This window comes from Anabrus simplex, chromosome 13 (genome assembly GCF_040414725.1).
Source record: "Anabrus simplex isolate iqAnaSimp1 chromosome 13, ASM4041472v1, whole genome shotgun sequence".
In the NCBI taxonomy this organism is placed as follows: domain Eukaryota; kingdom Metazoa; phylum Arthropoda; class Insecta; order Orthoptera; family Tettigoniidae; genus Anabrus; species Anabrus simplex.
The window spans coordinates 48,678,862-48,701,874 of record NC_090277.1 but is presented as its reverse complement, the minus strand read 5'-3'; the positions used below and the strand labels follow the sequence as shown (position 1 = coordinate 48,701,874).

The window sequence follows — 23,013 nt, the reverse complement described above, 5'->3', positions numbered from 1 at the left end:
AATATCCACTTTGATCCCATGGCCCCATCGGGGTCGTGAGTTACAGTTTGGGAAACACTGACATAGGAGATTAATGGACATTTTTATAGAGGGTAGGAGAAGCAGCGAGGGAGGGAATGAGTGAGTGAGAGTGATAATTTTTTCTTTTGGTATGCAGGAAAATGTACTAAATTATGACTGTTTTGTATTTTGAATCAGGGGGAGAAGACAAAGGCTGAAGAACTGGAGCGTGGTTTGGAGTCTGTTGGCCGGGAGAAACAGCAGCTCCAGACAACAGCAGATAGCCTGAAGCGCAAGGTGGAGGACCTGGAGCAGAGTGCAGAAGGGCTGGGACAGCAGGTGGAGAAATGGAAGAGTGAAGGTCAACGGGTGCCCCAACTGGAGACTGCATGTAGTGAGGCTCGCGCTAAGGTTGAATCTCTAGAGAAGGAACTTCAGGCTGTCCATAAAGAAGTGGCAAAACTAAAGCAAGCAATGGAGGTAAGTAGAGTCGGTCAAAATATTAAAAATCATTGTACTGGAAGTGTTTTGTAGATTTTCTCCCCCTTACCCCATGACTATATTATTAGTTAATTTTATTCACCTTTGACAAGACCATTTTGTTAGAACAGACGTAAAACAGTTAACATTTTAACATATTTTTTGTTAACATATTGTTTTGGCCTGTTAGGACCATCGGTAACACTTGTCAACCTTTCTGGATTATTATTATTATTATTATTATTATTATTATTATTATTATTATTATTATTATTATTATTATTATTATTATTATTATTATTATTATTATTATTATTATTATTATTATTATTATTATTATTATTATTATTATTATTATTATTATTATTATTATTATTATTATTATTATTATTATTATTATTATTATTATTATTATTATTATTATTATTATTATTATTATTATTATTATTATTATTATTATTATTATTATTATTATTATTATTATTATTATTATTATTATTATTATTATTATTATTATTATTATTATTATTATTATTATTATTATTATTATTATTATTATTATTATTATTATTATTATTATTATTATTATTATTATTATTATTATTCAATTTACTAGCCTGTGAGAAAACAATATATCACCATATACTAATTGTGTAAATGATAAATTGTATTGACAGGCAGACCCTTATTTGTCCCTTTTTTTCTTACAGGTTGTTAGCCAATACGGATCTAACTAATGCTAAAATGGTCTAGTTCATTAGTACTATTTCTTTGATTTTGGCCATCTATGGACCACGTAAAATAACTTCTTCAATATTTGTCTCCTTTCTTGACTTTTAGTCTTTCTAGTATTTCTTTATCCACCTTTTCTTCTTTCATCCATCCAAACAGTTGCACGTTTTCTTTCTCCTGAAAACCTCTGAACTTTCTAATCCTGTTGGAAAATGTAATCCTGTCTAGAATTTCTGCTTTTGTAATCTTCATTTCTGCTTAATCCCCTTTCACTTTGTTGAACCAACTTATTTTTGTTTTGCGATCTTTGTCAAACTTGTCAGATTTGTTTTGTTTGGGTCAGTCTTTCTGGATTATTCAGATCAAGTAAGCATAAAAAGAAATTCTTCTTATCCTGAGGGCTTCTGATAATTTTCCAGTTTGTAAATTTTGTTATTACTTCTCATCCAAGTACAGTGAATCCTCGTTAGTGCGTTCCTTATTAACACGTTTTCCCGCTTAGCATGATGTAAATTCGAAGTCCCGATTATCATCATATTAAACCTAAATAAAAATACCTCACTTATCACGTCAGGAATTTTTGCTATTACCGCTTAGTACGATCACATTTTTCCTAGCTGTGAAAACTTTGTCATCCCTTGTAAAATAAACGTGATTTACAACTCGAGTAAGAACCGTTGCCACAGTTGCATGGTCACGGAAAAAGCAAGCCTATTTGTGCTTGTATTCCATTCAGAATTGATGGTTATGAATTTCATGTTTTTGGTCCGTATTGAACTGAGAATAATAGACACTAGTACCGTATAATTTGTAATTTTGTGAATATATTGTAGTATTGAAAAGGTGGAAACGTTTACCTTATTATTATTATTACTTATATATTTTTCCATTCAGAAGTTAGAAATTTATTTTGTGTTGAGTGGTACAGTAAAGTTTTTTTGCGGGAAACTGTAGCCTATATCTGGCTTAGGAACATAATCACGTAAAATTGACTAGCATGGTGCATATTTGTCTTGTGATAGCCTAGGTATGGATATGGAAGAAGTGAAATTCCTTTCTAATGAAGAGATCATTAAAATTTTTCAGAAAGTGGACTTCACACCAGGCATGTAGTGAGGCTTGGTTTTCAGGAGAAAGAAAACGCGCAACTGTTTGGATGGATGAAAGAAGAAAAGATGAAAGGATAACGAAATACTGGAAAGACTAAAAGTCAAGAAAGGAGACAAATATTGAAGAAGTTATTTTACGTGCCCCATAGATGGGCAAAATCAAAGAAATAGTACTGTGGCGACGGTTCTTACTCGAGTTGTAAATCACGTTTATTTCACAAGGGATGACAAGATTTTCACGGCTAGGAAAAATGTGATCATACTAAGCGGAAATAGCGAAAATTCGTGACATAAGTGAGGTACCTTATTTAAGGCCACGGCCGCTTCCTTCCCAGTCCTACCCCTTTCCTGTCCCATCGTTGCCATAAGACCTGTGTCGGTGTGACGTAAATCCAATAGCAAAAGAAAAGAAAAAAAGAAAGTGGACTGGCATCTGCATCTTTAAGCGCGCAGAGGTCGCAAATTTTGAACTCGCACCTTCGAGTTTCGACTCGATCAATTCGACTTGGTCGAAGTTTTCAAAATGGCGGCCAAATTAATTCTGTTCTGTCACAGTTGCACATGGCCGAATATAACCTCCAATTCATTGTCTAAGAGTGTGATCAGAAAATAATGTTTTATAAGTCACTGCTCCAAAATAAAAGGTTTCTACTAACATTTGTTTTAGAAAGAGTGTGATCTGCAATAATACTTGGATATTTTTACTGGCCCCCATGCATATGTTTTCATATTTGTTGTTTGGTGTTTTTCACACCAATCAGTGGACTTGTTATTTTATAAGCCCCAGCAGAAAAGGTTTTCATATTTGTTCTCACGTGTTTTTCACACCTTTTAATACTTTCCTCTCATCTTTAGAAATGGTATATATAGTTTTCACTGTACCCACGGATACACAACGTAAAATGCCTTAATGTCAGAAAAAATCGTATCTAGTGTTTCCATATCCCAGTAGGATAGTTTTTATTCGTATATTCAGTTGTACATTTTCTCGCTTAACACCTCCATTTTTGTTGTCCCCTGCAGAAACATCTTAACGAGGTTTTACTGTATTCCCAACTTTATCATCATCATCATCATCATCATCATCATCATCATCATCATCATCATCATCATCATCGAATATATCAAATACTAGCTTTTGTCTTGTATCTTGTTATCTTTTGATTGCATTCACTGAATAAAAACATTTGGAAGAGAATTAAGTTTTACATTTGGACAGAGCCACATCATTGCCAACATAAACTGTACCTCTGCATCGCTATACTTTGCCTCTACTAGCAAAAATCACATTTTTGTTGATGATGCCTGTGGGAATATATTGCTGCCTTTCCTCAGAAGTAAAGACCTTGCTTCCATTCATTTTTTAGCCCCTTTAATCAATTGAGCAGTTTTGCAAGTGCGTATTGTAATATTCAGAACAGGATCTAATTACTGTGTAATGTTTTGGAATTTCCAGGAAAAGGATGTTGCTTTAGACCAGAATGCCAGCGAAGCAGCTTTCCAGCAGAAGGAAATGACTAGGATAAGCAAAGAGCTTGAAGAGGCTACTGCTCAGATTGCAAGGTATTTACCCCTCCAATACTGTTTTTAGCAGCCAAGATTCTATGCTTCGTTCTCAGACAGCAAAACCAATTTCAGCGTGCGTCTCTACCATTCCTCATCCATCACTTTGTTCCAATCTAGGTCCTGTTGCCATGGGTTATTCACAGCCAGATCCATTCATTGTAATCAGGGTCTTTCTTGTCTCCACTTTCATTTTATTTGCAACTGCTGTAGTTGATGTACCCATCATTGATGGGTTAGTTTTTGAAATTCTACGTGGGCGTTCTGCGAGCACAGGCCACTGCAGGCACTGCAGTGAGTATGAAACCCTATCCCATGTGCTCGGGAGCTGCCCTCAAAGAGAGTTACTTCACATTAAGCGTCATAACACCGTGAGCCGTCTCAAAGAAAAAATAGCCTGGAGGTTCATGAAGAAGTCCACTGTGTAGCAGAAGGTGGAAGTAATCATCGTACTGATATAATTGTCATCAGTTGGAAACAAAACAAAGCAGAAATCATTGATCCTGTGATACGGTTTAAAGACTCTCTTTCTCAACCAGGTGACATAGATGAAGAAAAGCAGGATGTATATGCACCAAAATGCCCTTCTTCCAGAGAGCCTACAGCGTCAGGAACGTAGGAGTAAGAGGACTGCTTCTGGGTGCTAGAGGGACCATTCCCAGACATTTTGTCGAATGGCGGCAATTGTACAGACTGGACAGAAATATCCAAGACAGAATTGTTACCACAATTATAAAATTCTCAGTGGCAGTAATGCGGAACCATTTGTATGGAAAACATAGTGTTTAATTTCCTCTCAGCAGCATAAAAAAAATGTTCATATTCTTGAGTACATTAATATTTCTTTTATGAAACTAACAGTTATATTTGTTTTTTTTCAGAGAACTTGTGAGCTATCCGTCTCCTCTGGCAAACACGTATTGGTGTCAGAATGAATAAATAAAATTTAAAAAACAGAGATGAATGTCAGCAGAAGAGACAAATCACACTTCAGTTAACAACAGTGAGTCAGTGTAATGTTATTGTTGAACATGTGCTTTAATATATCATCATCATCATCATCATCATCATCATCGATATTGTATCTTGATCAGGAGAGAAATGTGTCTGGTCGCCTGTTCGCTGTTGCTTGCTTAGCACCACCCGGGGGGCCACGTGTAGGGTACTTTAAGGTTAAACCTGTGGATGTGAGCAACAGTGGACCCCATCAAACATATTATCGCCGAGTGTTCAAAAAGAAATTACAGTGGCGAAATCAGTGATTTTGATTCTGCGTTTCCAGAGACAATTAGTTATAAAAACAACCTGGACATAAAGATATAGTTTGCTTTCCAAAATGATGTACGTATGTATGTATCTGTAAAGCCATACACTAAATAAAATCATCATCACTTCTCCACTCCAGCAAGCAGGTTGTAAGTTTTTTGCAAGCCTCTTCCTGTCTATCCACAGCTGATGTTCTACTTCTTGATGCCAGTTTACATCATGTTTTGCAAGGGCTTTGAAAATGTGCTTTTTCTAACCATAATGAGGCCTCCCTCTGAGCGTTTTACCAACAATACTCCTTTCTTGGGGTCCTGTTTGGAGCCATACTTCTCAAATGTCCATGCCATCATAATCTGCTTCATTCTAAGGTTTCCAGCAGACTCCCCTCCAGTTCAAGTTGCCAGATATTCTCATTCCGTATTTTGTCTCTCGTCTTTTCGAGACTTGAACAAAGGAACTTCGTTTCAGTGGCTTGTAGGTGACGTTTTGCAGGTCCGGTCAAAGTTGCTGTTTCAAGTCTGTATGTTAGAATTGGTATCATATAGGTTGCTTAGGAGCTTCTTCATTTAAATGAAGGTGTTACACGCCTGCTCAGTTCTTGTCTGGAACTCTTGGCTGAGCTCTCATTGTTCTTTCAGATTACATCCAAGGTTCTTGTATTCTCGAACATGCTCAATCTCCTTGGTGCTAGGCATAAGTCTCGCCTGTGTGGATTTACACTTGGCTCACGATCAAGAACTTGGTCTTATATTCATCTTGAACTGAGCAAGTTGGCCGTGCGGTTAGGGTTGCACAGCTGTGAGCTTGGATTTGGGAAGTAATGGGTTTGAATCCCACTGTCGGCAGCCCTGAAAATTGTTTTCTGTGGTTTCCCATTTTCACACCAAGCAAATATGGGACTGTACCTTAACTAAGACCACGATCGCTACCTTCCCATTCTTATCCCTTTCCCATCTTTCAGTCGCTGAAAATTTTTGATGTATTAGTGCGATGTTAAACAAATATATCATTCATCTTGAACCCCCAGTTGTTCCAAGCAGTGTTGACTTTCTCCAGCAGGGCTTGAAGATTTTTTGCAATGTCTACAAGCAGCATGGTATCATTTGCATAGTGATTCTTATTGATGCAGATGCCTTCTGTTGCAGCTGTCTCCAGTGCTTTGTCCTGTATCGCCTCTGAGTAGATGTTAATAAAGCAACACAACCCTAATGAATTCCTCTCTGGATTTAATCTCTTCCACACAAATAGGCTTTCTGGTTCCAGTACAAATTTGTGATGATACAGTTGTCTCTGCTGTCAAGAAAAATCTTCCTTAGCACTTCCAGCAGTCTACCGTGTTGTACTTCATCAAACACCTTTTCCTTATTCATGCCATGGCAATGCTGTACCAGGACCTGTATGCAGTACAGCACATCCTGTGTTGTCACAAATCCATTCCTGAATCCAAATTGCATTTCTGAGTATTCTCTTCACATCTAGCCTAGATTCTGCCATTGTTGAATTTCAGAACATAGCTTGTCAAACTGATCGTACGGTGTACCTTGCATGACTTATGCCTTTAATTACTGTAATTATTTGTGTGCCCCCCCCTCCCCCCCCCCCCCTCGATTCTACAGATCTACAAATGGCCCTTCAAAGTGAATGAATTTCAGACCACTGGTCTACATAATACCGTGGTAATTGGTGTACAGTAATAATATTGACATCACGTGCTGCTTCCACTTTTTCATCCAGGCATCCAGTGACACGGAACGCTGTCAGGGCTGCCGACAAGTTGCAATACTCCTTCCGCAAGCCATTTGTTGCTCCTATCTGAACTCTAACCTAACTCTGTCACTAACAGTACTTTTTGGTAAACCAGAATCTAGAGGTGTTGGGACTAACATAAATGTTTGTCCACTGCGTGGTTAACCCTTTCACACTCAGCTTATATGCAGGAGTTTGCTCGAAGAAGCTCAAACTAATTTCTGTGATTTTCCAACCAAATTACAAAAAATCAACATGTAAACAGTTTAACACATATTAAAATAAAATAAATACACTAATCCTGGAAACTATGAGCATTCAGAAATGAATATACCTTGGACGTATTTTTATTGGTAAAGCCAAAAAAAAAAAAAAAAAAGATTAAACTTTGGAAATACATTTGAAAAATAAATTATTGTTTTCAATGACAGAAAGATCAGACATTATTGTGTCTTTCTTCTTTACTCTTAGACGTGAAAGAAAAAAACCATTTAATTCTGAATAATTTGATATCAATATGATGTGTTGGGAGAAGATCAATTTGGCTTCAGAAGAAATGTAGGAACACGTGAAGCGATCCCGACTTTACGTTTGATCTTAGAGGATCGAATCAAGAAGGACAAGCCCATGTACATGGCATTCGTAGATCTAGAAAAGGCATTCGATAATGTTGATTGGACCAAGCTATTTACGATTCTGAAGATGATTGGGATCTGATACAGAGAATGAAGAATTATCTACAATCTGTATAAAAATCAGTCTGCAGTGATAAGAATCGAGGGCTTTGAAAAAAGAAGCAGCAATCCAGAAAGGAGTGAGGCAAGGCTGCAGTTTGTCCCCTCTCCTTTTCAATGTTTACATAGAACAGGCAGTAAAGGAAATCAAAGAGAAATTTGGGAAGGGAATCACAGTCCAAGGAGAGGAAATCAAAACCTTGAGATTTGCCTATGATATTGTTATTTTATCTGAGACTGCAGAAGATCTCGAGAAGTTGCTGAATGGTATGGACGAAGTCTTGGGTAAGGAGTACAAGATGAAAATAAATAAGTCCAAAACAAAAGTAATGGAGTGCAGTCGAACGAAGGCAGGTGATGCAGGAAATATTAGATTAGGAAATGAAGTCTTAAAGGAAGTAGATGAATATTGTTACTTGGGTAGTAAAATAACTAACGATGGCAGAAGTAAGGAGGACATAAAATGCAGACTAGCACAAGCAAGGAAGAGCTTTCTTAAGAAAAGAAATTTGCTCACTTCAAACATTGATATAGGAATTAGAAAGATATTTTTGAAGACTTTCGTATGGTGCGTGGCATTGTATGGAAGTGAAACATGGACGACAACTAGCTCAGAAAGAAAGAGAATAGAAGCTTTTGAAATGTGGTGTTACAGAAGAATGCTGAAGGTGAGATGGATAGATCGAATCACGAATGAAGAGATACTGAATCGAATTGGTGAGAGGAGATCGATTTGGCTAAATTTGACGATAAGAAGAGATAGAATGATAGGGCACATCTTAAGACACCCAGGACTTGTGCAGTTGGTTTTTGAAGGAAGCATAGGTGGTAAGAACAGTAGGGGTAGACCAAGGTTTGAATATGAGAAGCAGATTAGAGCAGATGTAGGATGCAGTAGTTACGTAGAAATGAAAAGGTTAGCACATGATAGAGTGGCATGGAGGGCTGCATCAAACCAGTCTCTGGACTGATGACTCAAACAATAACAACATGATGTGTGTGCTGCAATTCACTCATAAAGCAGTGCACAAAGTTATTCACTGTACACGTAACTGTCATCGATGCCAGATCCTCGCGGTCCGATGCATGGTGAGCAGCTGTGACTGTGTCACTTCCCACATAATGGGAATCACTTTCGGCAAAAGGAGGTCATTATTACTGTCTAAATCATATGAAAATTCGAGGATATCGGCCTCATTCGGCCTTGAATATGGCCTAACCATTACGATAAAAAGATGACACAAGCATGTGCAACAGCGGAGTAATGAGAAGGAGTAAAATTATAGTTCGCGAAGTACAGAGAACACACGATATACCAAAGAAATGAAATAAACTCTAAACTAAAGTGATAGCAAGATCAAATTGTTGTATTCATAAGCCAACCAAAACAGATCCACACAATAACAACTTCAAATAACCACAACATAAACATTCACGGACAACAGATTTCATTTGTTGAAAATAAAAATATTTTGTAGGGCTGGAGGATATATCTGTAGAGTAAAACACAAATTCAATGCTTTAAGTTACTGACACGATCAACTGTTATCATTTAACAGCCTCGCAAATGACCAAAATCCCTAAATAGGACAGAGGCGATGTATCGGCGCCGTGAGCTTTCTCGCCATAACCTCTCGCGCCAATAGATCAGCGTGCTAAGTGCGGAAGGGTTAAGTACTTTGCATTAATTTTAATTTAGACCATGCATAACCGTCATCTTTCAGTGTGCTGGGTGAAGAAGAGCAGAGTTTTGGTAGAGTGAAAAAAAAGATGACATGATGTTAATGTTGTTACAACTACCAATACCATATCTTTCTATGAGAGAATTATGTGCTGATTTCTGCTCAGCTGTGAGCTCACATCCGGGAGATAGTGGGTTCGAATCCCATTGTCGGCAGCCCTGAAGATGGTTTTCCGTGGTTTCCCATTTTCATTGTAGGCAAATGCTGGGGCTGTACCTTAATTAATGCCACGGCTGCTTCCTTCCCATTCCTAGGCCATTTCTCTCCCATCGTCGCCATAAGCCCTGTCTGTGTCAGTGCAACGTAAGCAAAAAAAAAAAATCCCCAGTTCAAGTAGTTCCTTCTCTATCACCCTATGATTCCTTACATCACCCTGTTTTGTTTCAGGCTGCACGAGGTGGAACGCGAGAGCCAGGAACTGGCTAGCAGAGCAGCTGTTGATCGAGAGATGGTGGAGGCTCTACAGAATGACCTAGTCGCTCACAAACTTCGCAGCAAGCAGCTGCACTCCTGCCTGGAGAAGCTTGGACTCGATCCTGAACAGTTGGTAGACCCTGACACTGCACTTGATAGGTGAGGATAAGAACTTTAATGTTTGAACAGAAGGAATGATCTGCTATGTAAGAACATGATTTGTAGCACATACATAGAAGGAAGATCATATTATCAAACATTTTCCATACAGTCTTTGTTGGTGGAGACGGAACGAAAAATCTTGCTCAAGATCAGATCATCTTCTTTGTCACACGAAGAGGCCTGAAGGACCATGTGATTCCCCACAAATCATCTTTCTTAGTGATCGGTTTTTGGCTCTTCCCCTCCTCCTTCTCTTTCTTCTAGTCCCTATCCATTCTGGATGTTGGCAACCACCTTGGCTGTGCTCTCTCTGTTGTGAGCTTCATGGAATAACTCTGCTGATGTCTTGAGAGTCCAGTCTTTAAGGATTTTTTTTTTTTTTTTTAGCCAGGCGATTCGTCTCCTGTCAACACCTCCATTTCCTAGCAGAATTACATGCAGTAGATGATATCTGCTTCTGTTTCTCACAATGTGACCAAAGTATTGAAGCTTTCTCGTTCAGTACTTACTTATTTTTTCTCATTCTCCAAAGGATCTCTTAGCATCCTTTGGTAGAGCTACATCTCAAAGGCCTCTGAGTTTTTATTGAGTGACTTAGTTAAAGCCCATGTTTCAAACACGTAATGGAGAACTGAAAGCTCATAGCAGTGAAGAAGTCTCATTTTTGTGGCTGATGTTAACTCGCAACTTTTAAAACCTTTTCCGATTTTGTAGAACACAGTTCTGGCTTTTCCCATACGGGACCTCACTTCATCCGAATTATCCCGGTGATCGTTAACGATGTACTGAGATGTGCATGTTTTTGGACTCGTTACACATGTTTCTGTATCAAAGGATAAAGACAGGTCCACCTATTCAACACCATTACATTAATATTATTTCTTATATAATTGGTACTAGTTTCATCCTTGCTACATTAGGTCATCTTCAACCGTGATCAAATTGGAATTACATGTATACATATAATCACCAATAAAAAATTACACGTATGTCTTAAGTAAAATCTAAATCTGAAACAGTGATGAAATGTCAAGACTACACATTTAAAATTTAATAAAATAAAATTTAATAAAATCTAAACTAAAATAACACATTAAAACTGTTGTGACTGGTGTTGGACTATGCCAGTGTCCTTACAATAACCAAGTTTTGTTGAGTCTTGATTTGATCTTGTAGTTGATATTCATTGTCTGTATTGTGGACCCATTTGATCTATAAATTATGCTTTGTTGAATAGAATATATGAGTAATAGTTTATATATAACTTTGAAGGGGACATTCACAACTTGAATAAGCGGCCTTTGGGGACATTCACAACTTGAATAAGCGGCCTTTCCATCTGTTGTAATGATCTATTGTTTTAATTCAGTGTGAAGTGAATCTCCCCATGTTCCTCGTAATTTATGTGCATTCGGCCGAGGTTTCTGATCGATTACAAGATGACATATAAGGATACATTTTTTGCTTTGATCATAACTTTGGTTCTCTTTATATTAATATCAAGACCATATTCTTGGCTAGCCAATTTTACTCTGCCAAAGAGGTTTTGTAAACTTTCTTTCCCTCCAGTCTTCGGTAATGTCCATCTTCCAATTTTGCTCTTGCATCCTACTCAGCCATGTTATTTTTGGAGCCTAAGCAGTTTCCGTCCATTAGGTTTGAAGTCTAGAATGGCTCTCAACCACTAACTGTTATCCATTCTGGTAACCTGCAGTCAGGTAGCATTCGTAATTCCAGTGATATAAGTAATGAATAGTCATATGATTTGATTTGTCGTTTGTTTATTCCTTTCCAATGGCTAACCCTTTGGGTTCTTTTTCTCCTTTTGTATTTGTCCTGTGTTCTGAAATATTTTTTTTCCACCACGAACCTGCTACGCAGGCGTAGGTGATACTTCCATGTGGCATGTCCCAGGTGGCAGATAGGGGGGTCCTAACCGGCTTGCCGGCGGACTTGAGGGAAATAAAATACCTCTCGCGGACCAAACACACTACCCCCTCTGGATTGGGGACGCAGATGATGACGGTATCCCCCGCCTGTCGTGAGAGGCGACTAAAAGGGGCGACCAAGGGATGATTGAATTAGAACCATGAAACTACTTTTGATTCGTACCATCACGCGGGGAACACCATAGGTTGCCTGTACTTGCGAGTAGTTCGATTTGGCATGTGACTGACGACCCATCTGTCCCTGTCTGCCTACCTATTGCTCCCTTCTCCTATGCTGACCTGTCATTGGAAGCTATTGAAATTCTGAAGCACACCAACAGCTTCAACCGTAAGGAGGAATCTGAACGGGTAAACAAAGCCTGGATTCCAATCCTGAAAACCTTAAATCATGGAGGACATGATGGCCGCCGCAGATCAGAAAAATCAACGGGTGATCAGTTGCCTATCTCCGCCAAGGCATGTTGATGTACATCGGGCTCTTGAATGCTTCACTCATTGGCCGAAGAACAGCCAATCGGCGACCGCACCTCCAGCATGGTGGATCAACAGGTGAGCACCAGTAAACACGTAGTACAAACTTACATATTTATTAAGATGTTTATATGGTACATGTTTAGCTCCTTTTTCGTGAGCATCATCAGCCAACTATTATTCATTTAAGGTTGTATAAGATCATGAAACAATTCTTTTTGGATTAAGATTATTCCTATAAAACTAATTGACAAATCTTATAATATTTTACAAGTCATATAACAATAAAATTATGTCTTTAAGTTAAAACTTTTTGTCTAAAATCTATCTAAGTCTAACATTTTATTGATGAAACTCATCTGGTGAACATCTTTTAAATTGTTTAAAAATAAAAAAAAAACAAATAAAAAACTTTTGAGATCTGGCTAATTGTATTGATTCATGTTGCTTAAATTGTATGATTGTCATTAAAACTTTGTAAACTATATTGACAATTTTCTGCAGGTGATGATTGTCTATGTTATGGACATTTGACTTGTTCTCGTTGCTGGAGTAACATTTATACAAATGTATTGGCATTAATTTTATATTGTCAGTAGGATAATATTGTTCGTGAACAAACTTGTTGATGAAACACTTTCTAATGTGATATTGAATTTAAAATATTCTCGTATGTTCCAAAATGGCTTGTTGGTATATTTTTCTTTCTGCTGCGTAATTGTTTAGTGTTACTCCTAGCCTCTTGAGAACAACAAGTAGTAACACTAAACAGTTACGCAGCAGAAAGAAAAATATACCAACAAGCCATTTTGGAACATACGAGAACATTTTAAATCCAATATCACATTAGAAAGTGTTTCATCAACAAGTTTGTTCACGAACAATATTATCCTATTGACAATATAAAATTAATGCCAATACATTTGTATAAATGTTACTCCAGCAACGAGAACAAGTCAAATGTCCATAACATAGACAATCATCACCTGCAGAAAATTGTCAATATAGTTTACGAAGTTTTAACGACAATCATACAATTTAAGCAACATGAATCAATACAATTAGCCAGATCTCAAAAGTTTTTTATTTTTAATTTTTTAAAATTTTTAAACAATTTAAAAGATGTTCACCAGATGAGTTTCGTCAATAAAATGTTAGACTTAGATAGATTTTAGACAAAAAGTTTTAACTTAAAGACATAATTTTATTGTTATATGACTTGTAAAATATTATAAGATTTGTCAATTAGTTTTATAGGAATAATCTTAATCCAAAAAGAATTGTTTCATGATCTTATACAACCTTAAGTGAATAATAGTTGGCTGATGATGCTCACGAAAAAGGAGCGAAACATGTACCATATAAACATCTTAATAAATATGTAAGTTTGTACTACGTTTTTATTGTATTGAATAGGTGGTAATTAACAAAATTATAAGAATTTATATCACCCTTGATAATGCTGAACGCAGTCTTTGGTGAAACGTGCTCCTGGACCACGGTCTACTAGCCTGGAAAACACTGACACGATTTATAATGCCGGCCATGATAGCCTCAATTGCTATACCTGTCATTGTGTTTATCATATTATCCTTTCCAATTCATGATCCTATCTTTCTATATAACATAATTCCAATGATGTTTGTATATTTCTTCAAATTCAGTGTTGTGCAGTATTGTCCATTTTCTGATGTCCCGAGTCTTTCACAGGGCTATAGGTACTCATCTCAAAAACTAGAAGTTGATGGAGATTTTTTTTTTATCGGCACTCCACGTCAGACAACCATATAAAAGAACTGGAAGAATGAAGATTTTTGTACAGTTGAATTTTAAGTTTTTATGATAGGCTGCGTGATATTAGCAACATAATTAGTTGGTGAAAACCAAGCACTTTCAGTAAAGCTTCCATAAAGAGCAAGTGTTCTTATTAATGGCCAAATTTTTGTTCATTTAACTTGAATATTTTGTATGTTATTAGAGAACTGCCTCCAAATAAGGACTATTTTCTTTAGCCTCTTCTGAATCATTAATTAGGACCATGTCTCTTCAGGATTGTGTCAAGCCCAGAGGTGGTCCGAGCTGTCAAAGAGCTGCTGGCAAAGGAACAAGATCATGAATGCTGCGGCAGTGGCTGTAAATCTCCCAAAGGAGGAGCCGAGCCACCTTCTGAGGGCAAAGATCATCAGTGCGAGGAGCTGCGTCAGGAATTGCTCACTCTCCAGGCAGCAGCTGACGAGATGCAGTCCGAGAATGCCACGCTGCAGGTCACGGTCTCCATGCTGCAGTCACAGAACTCGTCTCTCTCTACCCAACATACGGCACTGCAGCTAGCCAATTCTCAACTAGTAGCTGAGAAGGAGGAGGTAAATGAGTTGTTCTTTTATAAATGATTTTTCGTATGAAAGATTAATTTTGTTATTAACACATTGAGTGCTACAGTGGATACGGGTGTCTCTTTTAATCCTGCTAGCCCACAGTGGACATGAGTGTCTGCTGACTCAATTTTTTTTTGTACAATCTGCTTTACATTCTAATAATAATAATAATAATAATAATAATAATAATAATAATAATAATAATAATGTTATTTGCTTTACGTCCCACTAACTACTTTTACAGTCTTCAGAGACGCCGAGGTGCCGGAATTTAGTCCCACAGGAGTTCTTTTACGTGCCAGTAAATCTACCGACACGAGGCTGTCGTATTTGAGCACCTTTATATACCACCGGACTGAGCCAGGATCAAACCTGCCAAGTTGGGGTTAGAAGGCCAGCTCCTTAACCGTCTGAGCTACTCAGCCCGGCGCTTTACGTTCCACCAACACAGATAGGTCTTATGGTAATGATGGGATAGGAAAGGGCTAGCAGTGGGAAGGGAGCGACTGTGGCCTTAATTTATGGTACAGCCTGGTGTGAAAATGGAAAACCAAAGCAAACCATCTTCAGGGCTGCCATAGGGGGGGTTAGAACCCACTATCTCCCAGATGCAAGCTCACAGCTGTGTGCCCCTAAACACATGGACAACTCGCTTGGTGGCTCAAAATTGATTACACACACACTTGTCCTCTTGTATATGGGATTTAACAAGGTAGAGTAACAATCCAGTCCCCTCTGGTTACAGTTCATGTAACAGACTCCGATATTATACATTGTATGGATATTATGTATTTTAACTCCCCCCCCCCTCAGAGTGTGTGCAGCACAATGATACGTCCACTGGTCTGTTACGGTCACAGCCTGTATGACACAGTGGTACACCACCATCATCATCATCATCTGGAACAGTTTCCAACCACTGCCTGAGTTTGCTTGGAACATAAGCATCTCCATCGTCTTCTATCCATTCACCACTTCTCTTCTGTCACTGTCATCCAGTTTTCTCCTCCTGCCTCAATGCTCTTCTTTACACCTTTCAGCCATCTGTTCTTTGATCTTCCTTTAGGTCTCCTTCCCTTCAACTCCATTTCTGACATCTTTCTTGGCATTGTCTCTTCTCCCATTCTCTTAACATGCCCATACCACTGCAGCCTTGATTTTTCTATCTTTTCCTGTAGGGGTACCTCATTTACTAGTTCCCAAACTCTCATTGCTTACTCTGTCCATTCTTGCTAAACCTACTCAACGCCTTTGAAGTTTCTTTTCCACTGCTTCTATTCTACTTTTATCCCTCTCCTTCATCACCCACGTTTCTGATCCATATGTCAAAATTGGCACATATTAAGTCTTGTAGATAATTTCTTTACATGTCTGTGGTACATCCCTGTTCCATATCAATCCTCCCACACTCTTAAAGAATCCATTTCGTCGCCATAAGACCTATCTGTGTCGGTGCGACGTAAAGCCCCTAGCAAAAAAAAAAAAAAAAAAAAAAAAAAAAAAAAAAAAAAAATCCATTTGCACACCTCCCTCTGTCATTGATTTACATCCTGTTTCCTGGTACTGAATCAGTACCAAGATCTGCTATGTGGAAAGTATTGAGGCATTTTGGATGTCCTGAACGTTATGTAGAATTGGTTCAAGCTCTTCATGATGGCATGTCTGGACAGGTTCTTCATGGTAACTCAGTATCAAATTCATTCCCAATCGCTCATGGATTGAAACAAGGCTGTGTGCTTGCTCCTACACTCTTTGCACTGTACATGGCTGCCATGCTGCATGAATCATCTGCAAACAACTTAGGCATGGAGATTAAATTTTGTTTTGATGGAGGCCTTTTCAATTAGGCAAGACTTCGCTCACAAAGACGTACTCTGGTTACCTGGGTGACAGAAGTGCAGTATGCCGATGACACCACATCTCCTGCTCTAACACCTGCAGAACTACAACAGGCAGTCAACTGTTTTAAAACTGCATGTGATCGCTTTGGTCTTGCCATTAATGCAAAAAAGAAATGAAGGTACTTGCACAACCTGCCCCAGGATTAACACTTCCTGAGTTCAGTATTTCCATCTTAGACACAACACTGGAACAGGTTGATCATTTTTCATATCTTGGAAGCATCTTGTCTAAACAGTGTACCTGTGAACAAGACGTTGATATAAGAATTGTGGCTGCTTATGCAGCATTCAGATGGTTAATGCACAGAGTCTTCATGAATAACAACCTAAAACTGCATTCCAAACTCATGGTGTACAAAGCTGTTTTTATTTCCATGCTGCTGTATGGCTGTGAAATTTGGACACACTATCGCTGTGATATCAACAAACTTGAGCGCTTCCACCAACAGAAAATGAGATTCATCTTGAATATTAAGTGCGAGAACTATGTGACCAATAGAGCAGTTCTCGACAAAGTGCAACTAAATGCCGTATTTACGCGAATAATCCCCGCACCCTAACTTTAGGTAGGCTTATTTTGAAAAAAAAAAAAAAATGCCAACACTGACGGAAAAAAAAAAAAAAAAAAAAAAAACGCATCCCAATTTCGTGTCTCAATTTTTAAAAAAATGTGCGGGTATTATTTGCCTAAATACGGGTATTTACGCGAATAATCCCTGCCACCGTTTTTACGCAAATAATACCCGCCGCCAAATAATCCCGACCGAGCTCGATAGCTGCAGTCGCTAAAGTGCGGCCAGTATCCAGTATTCGGGAGATAGTAGATTCGAATCCCACTGTCGGCAGCCCATTTTCACTCCAGGCAAATGCTGGGGCTGTACCTTAATTAAGGCCATGGCCACTTCCTTCCCACTCCCAGCCCTCTCCTGTCCATCGTCGCCATAAGACCTATCTGTGTCGGTGCGACGTAAAGCAACTAGAAAATAATCCCGCACCCTAAATTTAGAAAGGCTGATTTTGAAAAAAATGGCAACATTGACGCAAATAAAACCTGCACCCCAATTACGTGCCTCAAATTTTTAAAGAAAAGGTGCGGGTATTATTCACGTAAATACGGTAGCATTCAGGCAACACTCATCGCTCATCAACAGAGATGGTTAGGCCATGTTCACCTCATGGGTGATACCAAGCTTCGCTGCCAAATTCTTTATGGTGAACTTTGCTCCGGCAGTAGACATCGTGGAGCCCTCCCTTAAGCATTTTAAGGACCAGCTGAAACACATCATGAAGACAACTGGTATAGATATACAGACATGGGAAGAATGTGCTGTGGACCGCTCACTGTGGCGGAACACTACATCCACCACTGTCAACTTGTTTGAAAGAGAATGCCGTAGACATCAAGAGACCAAACGACAAGCAAGAAAACTCCGTCAATTACAACGCCGCCCTCCTCCATCCACTCAGTGTGATTTGTGTGGGCGTATGTTTTATGCCAGGATTGGTCTGTTTAGTCATCATAAACACATCCATAAACTGAGTTGAAGTGGTCAGTGTATGCAGGAAGAAGTTATATATACTCGGATTGAGTTGCAGCCGACGACGACGATCCTGTTTCCTCCATTTTCTTCAATTGCACTTCCCAGGTATTTTAAAGCTTTCAGCTCTTTTCAACTGCTTCCCACCTAATGTCATGCCATTATATGCTTGGTTCTTGTTTCTGTCATTATCAGCATTTCACTCATTTGGACTGAGAACTTCATTCCATAAGATGACACAACTTCCTCCCATACATTTAGCTGTTCCTGCATTTCACTCTCATGCCATGGAATTTAAAATGCCTGCTACATGGATTTCGTAATACATAGGGTAGTTATATGCTTTGTCCAAAGATAGCAGGAAGATGCAGCTTTTGGCTACACTCAGAGTTAACTATTTTTGTCAAGAGATGTCGTATATCTTGAATAATTTATTTTTTAGAACTCTGCACACATTTCAAGTTTGTAAACATGGCAGGTCCTAGTGGAGTTATTAGTGAATTTACTCGTTGATAGTGGCTGTGAAAATAATTCAGGGTGTGACAGTGACAGAAGATGAGTTCACTGTAACTTCCAGTGCAAATAGTGACACTGAATCCATGCGGGAGAACCATAACTCAGAGTCCCAGTAATAATGTGCAGCTGTCCAAGGATAAGCATATGTTTATGATATGATGTAATGTTTTATTGTTAATGCACATTTTAAAAATAATTTTACGCCTGCTCATTTGGAAATTATACCAAAATTCAAATGACACCGCACTCAGCATTGGGAGTAGGCTAGACATAAAGCACGCTATAACCACAGCCTGGGGTATCGCAGTATCATGCTTGAGGGGTTAAATTATACATTTGACTTATTTGAACATACATTGAGATACTGCTATGAGAACATTTATTTACTGTAGGCTATATAGTATAAGGGGATAAGAAAAAAATATGATATTCCACTTTACACTCACAAAGAAGAAAATCCCAACTAGAATATTCTCTACTTAAGAAAGGGCAAGAATATCAACAGATATGAAGAAGTACTGGGAGGACCGCAAGGCTCGGACAGTTCCTATCAAGAAATCGACAAACCAAAGGGTTGATTAAAGTGATCCAATGTGGTCTCAGAAGAAGAAGTATAAGGGGCGATCAAAAACTTTCTGATCGACAGCTGTGTAGTCCTGAATCGGAATTTCAATCAGGCAAAATCGCCGCGACCGTTGAGGCTCGCATCCCACCAATGTACCAGGTTGAAGATTCTCGTGTGGTAAGACACTGTGTCCTGCTGCGTGAAGAAGTCCGTAATCACCTGCTGCACACCCTCGTCCGACAGGAAGCTTCGACCTCCAAGGCGCTACCGAAGGTGATGTAGAGATCCATTCCTACCGCACGAATAGTTATGTGCCGGTCTGCCCTAATTACCTCATCCACCGCCCGCTTGTTGTTGTCTGTAATAAATGAGGCTGGCTTCCCAGATCGACTGGCATCTTTTGTCGAAATGCGATCCGCATCGAACTTGGTGCACCATTCCACAATGGTGGTTTTCAACAGACATGCTGCCCCATACACAGTCTTCATTCTTCGACGGTTGTCCACCGGTATTTGTCCTTCAGCAGCCAAGAACAGAATAATAGCACGTTGGTCCTGTTTGGACGCATTTGATAGTAACGTTGCCATATTTCACGTGGCCACATTTAACGCACACACCTTGGCACGCCATTACTGCCACTCTAATCCCTTTGTCTACATGTCCGTACCCGCATCAGAGTCGCACTACGTTGCATATCCAGTGCAGCAACACTCTCAAACGGAAACTTTTTGATCACACCTTATACTTTTAGATACGAGAAAACTTATTCTCTTTAGTTTACATTGCTTGCTAGTCATTTACTCTCCTTTGTAAATGCAATGAGATACAGACAGATAAATTGGGTGATGCGTAACCTCTGAGCAGTTAACAAGAACAAATAAATTAGATTTAAATAGTGAAAATGAATCTATAATCAAATTACAAATCAAGATTAAAAGAAAGGATGTGGAAATGTAAAGGGCCTCAGAGAGTTGTAATATTTAAATAAAGGTACTAAAATATTAAGTAGAAAAAATAAGTAAAGAAGGGGAATCGGCCACTGAAAACGCCCTGTTCAGCCATGCTCTTGTCTGTCTGGACTAGCTCAGCTTTTGCTTTAAATAGCTCAATGGTGCTACATGCTTTTGTTCCAGTGGCAGAATTGGTTCAGCCTGGACACGCTTCGCTTGCCAGCAGCTTTCTTTTTGTCCTACACTATCCTCATCATGATTGGATATCTGTCAAGGTTGTCCCACAGATGAACAGCATAGAAACCTCCATCTTCTCATATGGACTGATCACATCTGACGTATGAATTACAACCAACTCCCTCAACAAATCTTGTACAGTGGACTTAGCACTGACAAGAGGCCTCATGATGTCCTTCTAAGACGCTCCGCTCAGCTGCTTTGTACAGGTTGAAGTAGTACATTGAAGATAAGAAATGGAGGCTTGTGTAAGATGGAAACTTCACCAAATCCAGCCCCACTTTCCACCTTCCATTAGGTACAATGTGTGACTGCACGTTCTATGCAAGGATTGGCCTTGTAAGTCACCAATGACATTGTTGTATATGAACAAAGGAATAACAGGCATGAAATATGGACTCGGATGCGTGTGTTGGCTGATGATGACTCAATATGCCTGAGATATCTTGAGTCTATCCAGTTTCAGTTTGAACAGCTAAGTTGATCTGAAAACAAAATTGTGCAGTATTAGTATTGTTTCTTTTCCTAATTAGGAAAGAAACTTATATTGTTTCTTATTATTTCAGTTGGTGAAAGAACGAAGCTTACAGCAGGCTGCCCACGAGCAACTACTTTTAGACCAAGTGACCCTGCAGTCTCTGCACGAGCAGCTCACATCCGAGTACGAGAGGCTGCTCCGTGAGCGAGAAGGGCTCAAGGCTGGTCAGCGAGACCTACGTTCTGAGTTGCGAGTCCTCAAGGAACACTGTGATCGCCAGGAACAGGCACAGACGGCCCTGCAGCAGGAGAAGGAGAAGCTGAAGACCGAGTCTCGCTCCCTGGGGAACCTCAGAGCTGAACATTCCAGCTTGAAGGTCAGTTCTCTTGAGTTCAGTTAAGGACATTTTCTTGTCCCACTCATGTTCCTTATTATTATTATTATTATTATTATTATTATTATTATTATTATTATTATTATTATTATTATTATTATTATTATTATTGTTATTGTTATTGTTGTTATTGTTGTTGTCGTCGTCGTCGTCGTCGTTGTTGTTGTTGTTGTTGTTTCAGAGGTTCTGGATTTGTTAAGTAGTTTACTAACATTAAGGTAATTATAGTGCTATTAAAACAATGTGCGTGTTCTGACAGCTCTCAGCGTGGTAGTAGGAGGTGGCAGTTACTATGGCAACCGGTACACGCCTCCTGTTTCAGCCAATCCCAGCTCGGCATGCACTCTCCCTTTTCCTACCCCCGCTGTCTGAAAGCTTCGTGAGGCGGTCGGTCCGAGTTCCACGTTGCCAATATAGTATACCGTAACACATGTGGCTGGGCTAACAATGTCTACTTTGAGAGATATCATTGTCTGTATAGTGTGTTTTTTAAATCAACTAAATATTATAGTGCTATTGTGTTCATGTTAATAAGTGTATCGTTATCGAGGCTGGCATTCTAGTGTAGTGTAAATTATAGTATTGTGTAGTATAGTGTAATTTTAACACTGTCTCATTTACTGAATTCAAAATGTTGCAACCCGTTCAGAGCGCCGCTAAACACCGAGGGCGACCTAGAATTCATTCACCTAGAAAAAAGGCAAGCGTAATGGAGAGGCATGGCTTCGCTATACGTGGTCAAGTTCGCGATATGGTATGTGCCTTACGGGAATATTTTGAGGCTGAAGGGAAAAATGGAGGCCCACTGATAGACGTTAACAAAGTTGTAGAAAGAACAGCAGCAGCTTTAAAATTTCTCAAGCTACAGTAATTAGAATAGGGAAAGAAAAAGAAAAGAAAGAAAAGGAGCCTTGGGAAGAAGGTGAAGGGAAAAGAGAGGGAGTGGATGTAATTGGACCATCACATGACAGGTTATCAACACCGGGCAAAACCCGACTCATTAAAGCCTATGAGGAAGGCGAATGAGGAGTTTGTCTTACGATATTTGAGCTGATAAAATTACTGCTGAGCCATCTTGGAATAATAGCAACGATATTTAACGTTTTTCTAACTCTTTCATGATCGCCGTTAATGGATATTATTTTCCGCAGAGCCTAGCGCAGAACGAGAGCTGTTGACTGTGATGTAGTAACTCATGCCGGATCATGTGGCAACACAGCGCTCCCACTCCTTTGTTCGGCGCCACGTGCTGCGAACTGTCAGAACACGCACATTGTTTTAATAGCACTATAAGTGGTTAGGTTTATTGTAAAGTTTAATTTAGGCAAACAATGTGTGCTTACTGCTGTGCTGGTATTTCATAGACTTCAGATCAAATTGACAATAACAATATTATGTTAATTAATTTCAATCCGAACTCCAAAAAAGTTTTGTGAAAATATGGAAAATGAAGTATGGAACGTAAATACTGCATTTGCCATTGATAAATTTTGCCTAGTTTAGAAGGTACAGAAATTTCATTTCAACTTTTAAAAAGCATTTCTAGTGTATGTATAAAATATTGTTTATTTTAAAATACAAATTTTATTCAAACTGCCTCCGCTTACATGTCATAAGAAAAAAGGGTTGTTTTCTCAAGATTTTGAAAAAAAGAATCTTGAAGAAATGTTTATTACAGACTAAGTTATAGG

General features: G+C 38.8%; 1 protein-coding gene across 1 annotated transcript in view; it reads left to right on the top strand.

Moving 5' to 3' along the window:
- The window catches only part of Girdin (protein girdin), a 167,805-nt gene that overhangs the window by 85,809 nt on the left and 58,983 nt on the right, over positions 1–23,013 (top strand). The window contains exons 11-15 of the mRNA XM_068229964.1: positions 199–480; positions 3,778–3,884; positions 9,760–9,945; positions 14,419–14,731; positions 21,017–21,304. Coding sequence (XP_068086065.1) covers positions 199–480; positions 3,778–3,884; positions 9,760–9,945; positions 14,419–14,731; positions 21,017–21,304 — 1,176 coding nt within the window. The remainder of the gene's footprint in view (positions 1–198; positions 481–3,777; positions 3,885–9,759; positions 9,946–14,418; positions 14,732–21,016; positions 21,305–23,013) is intronic.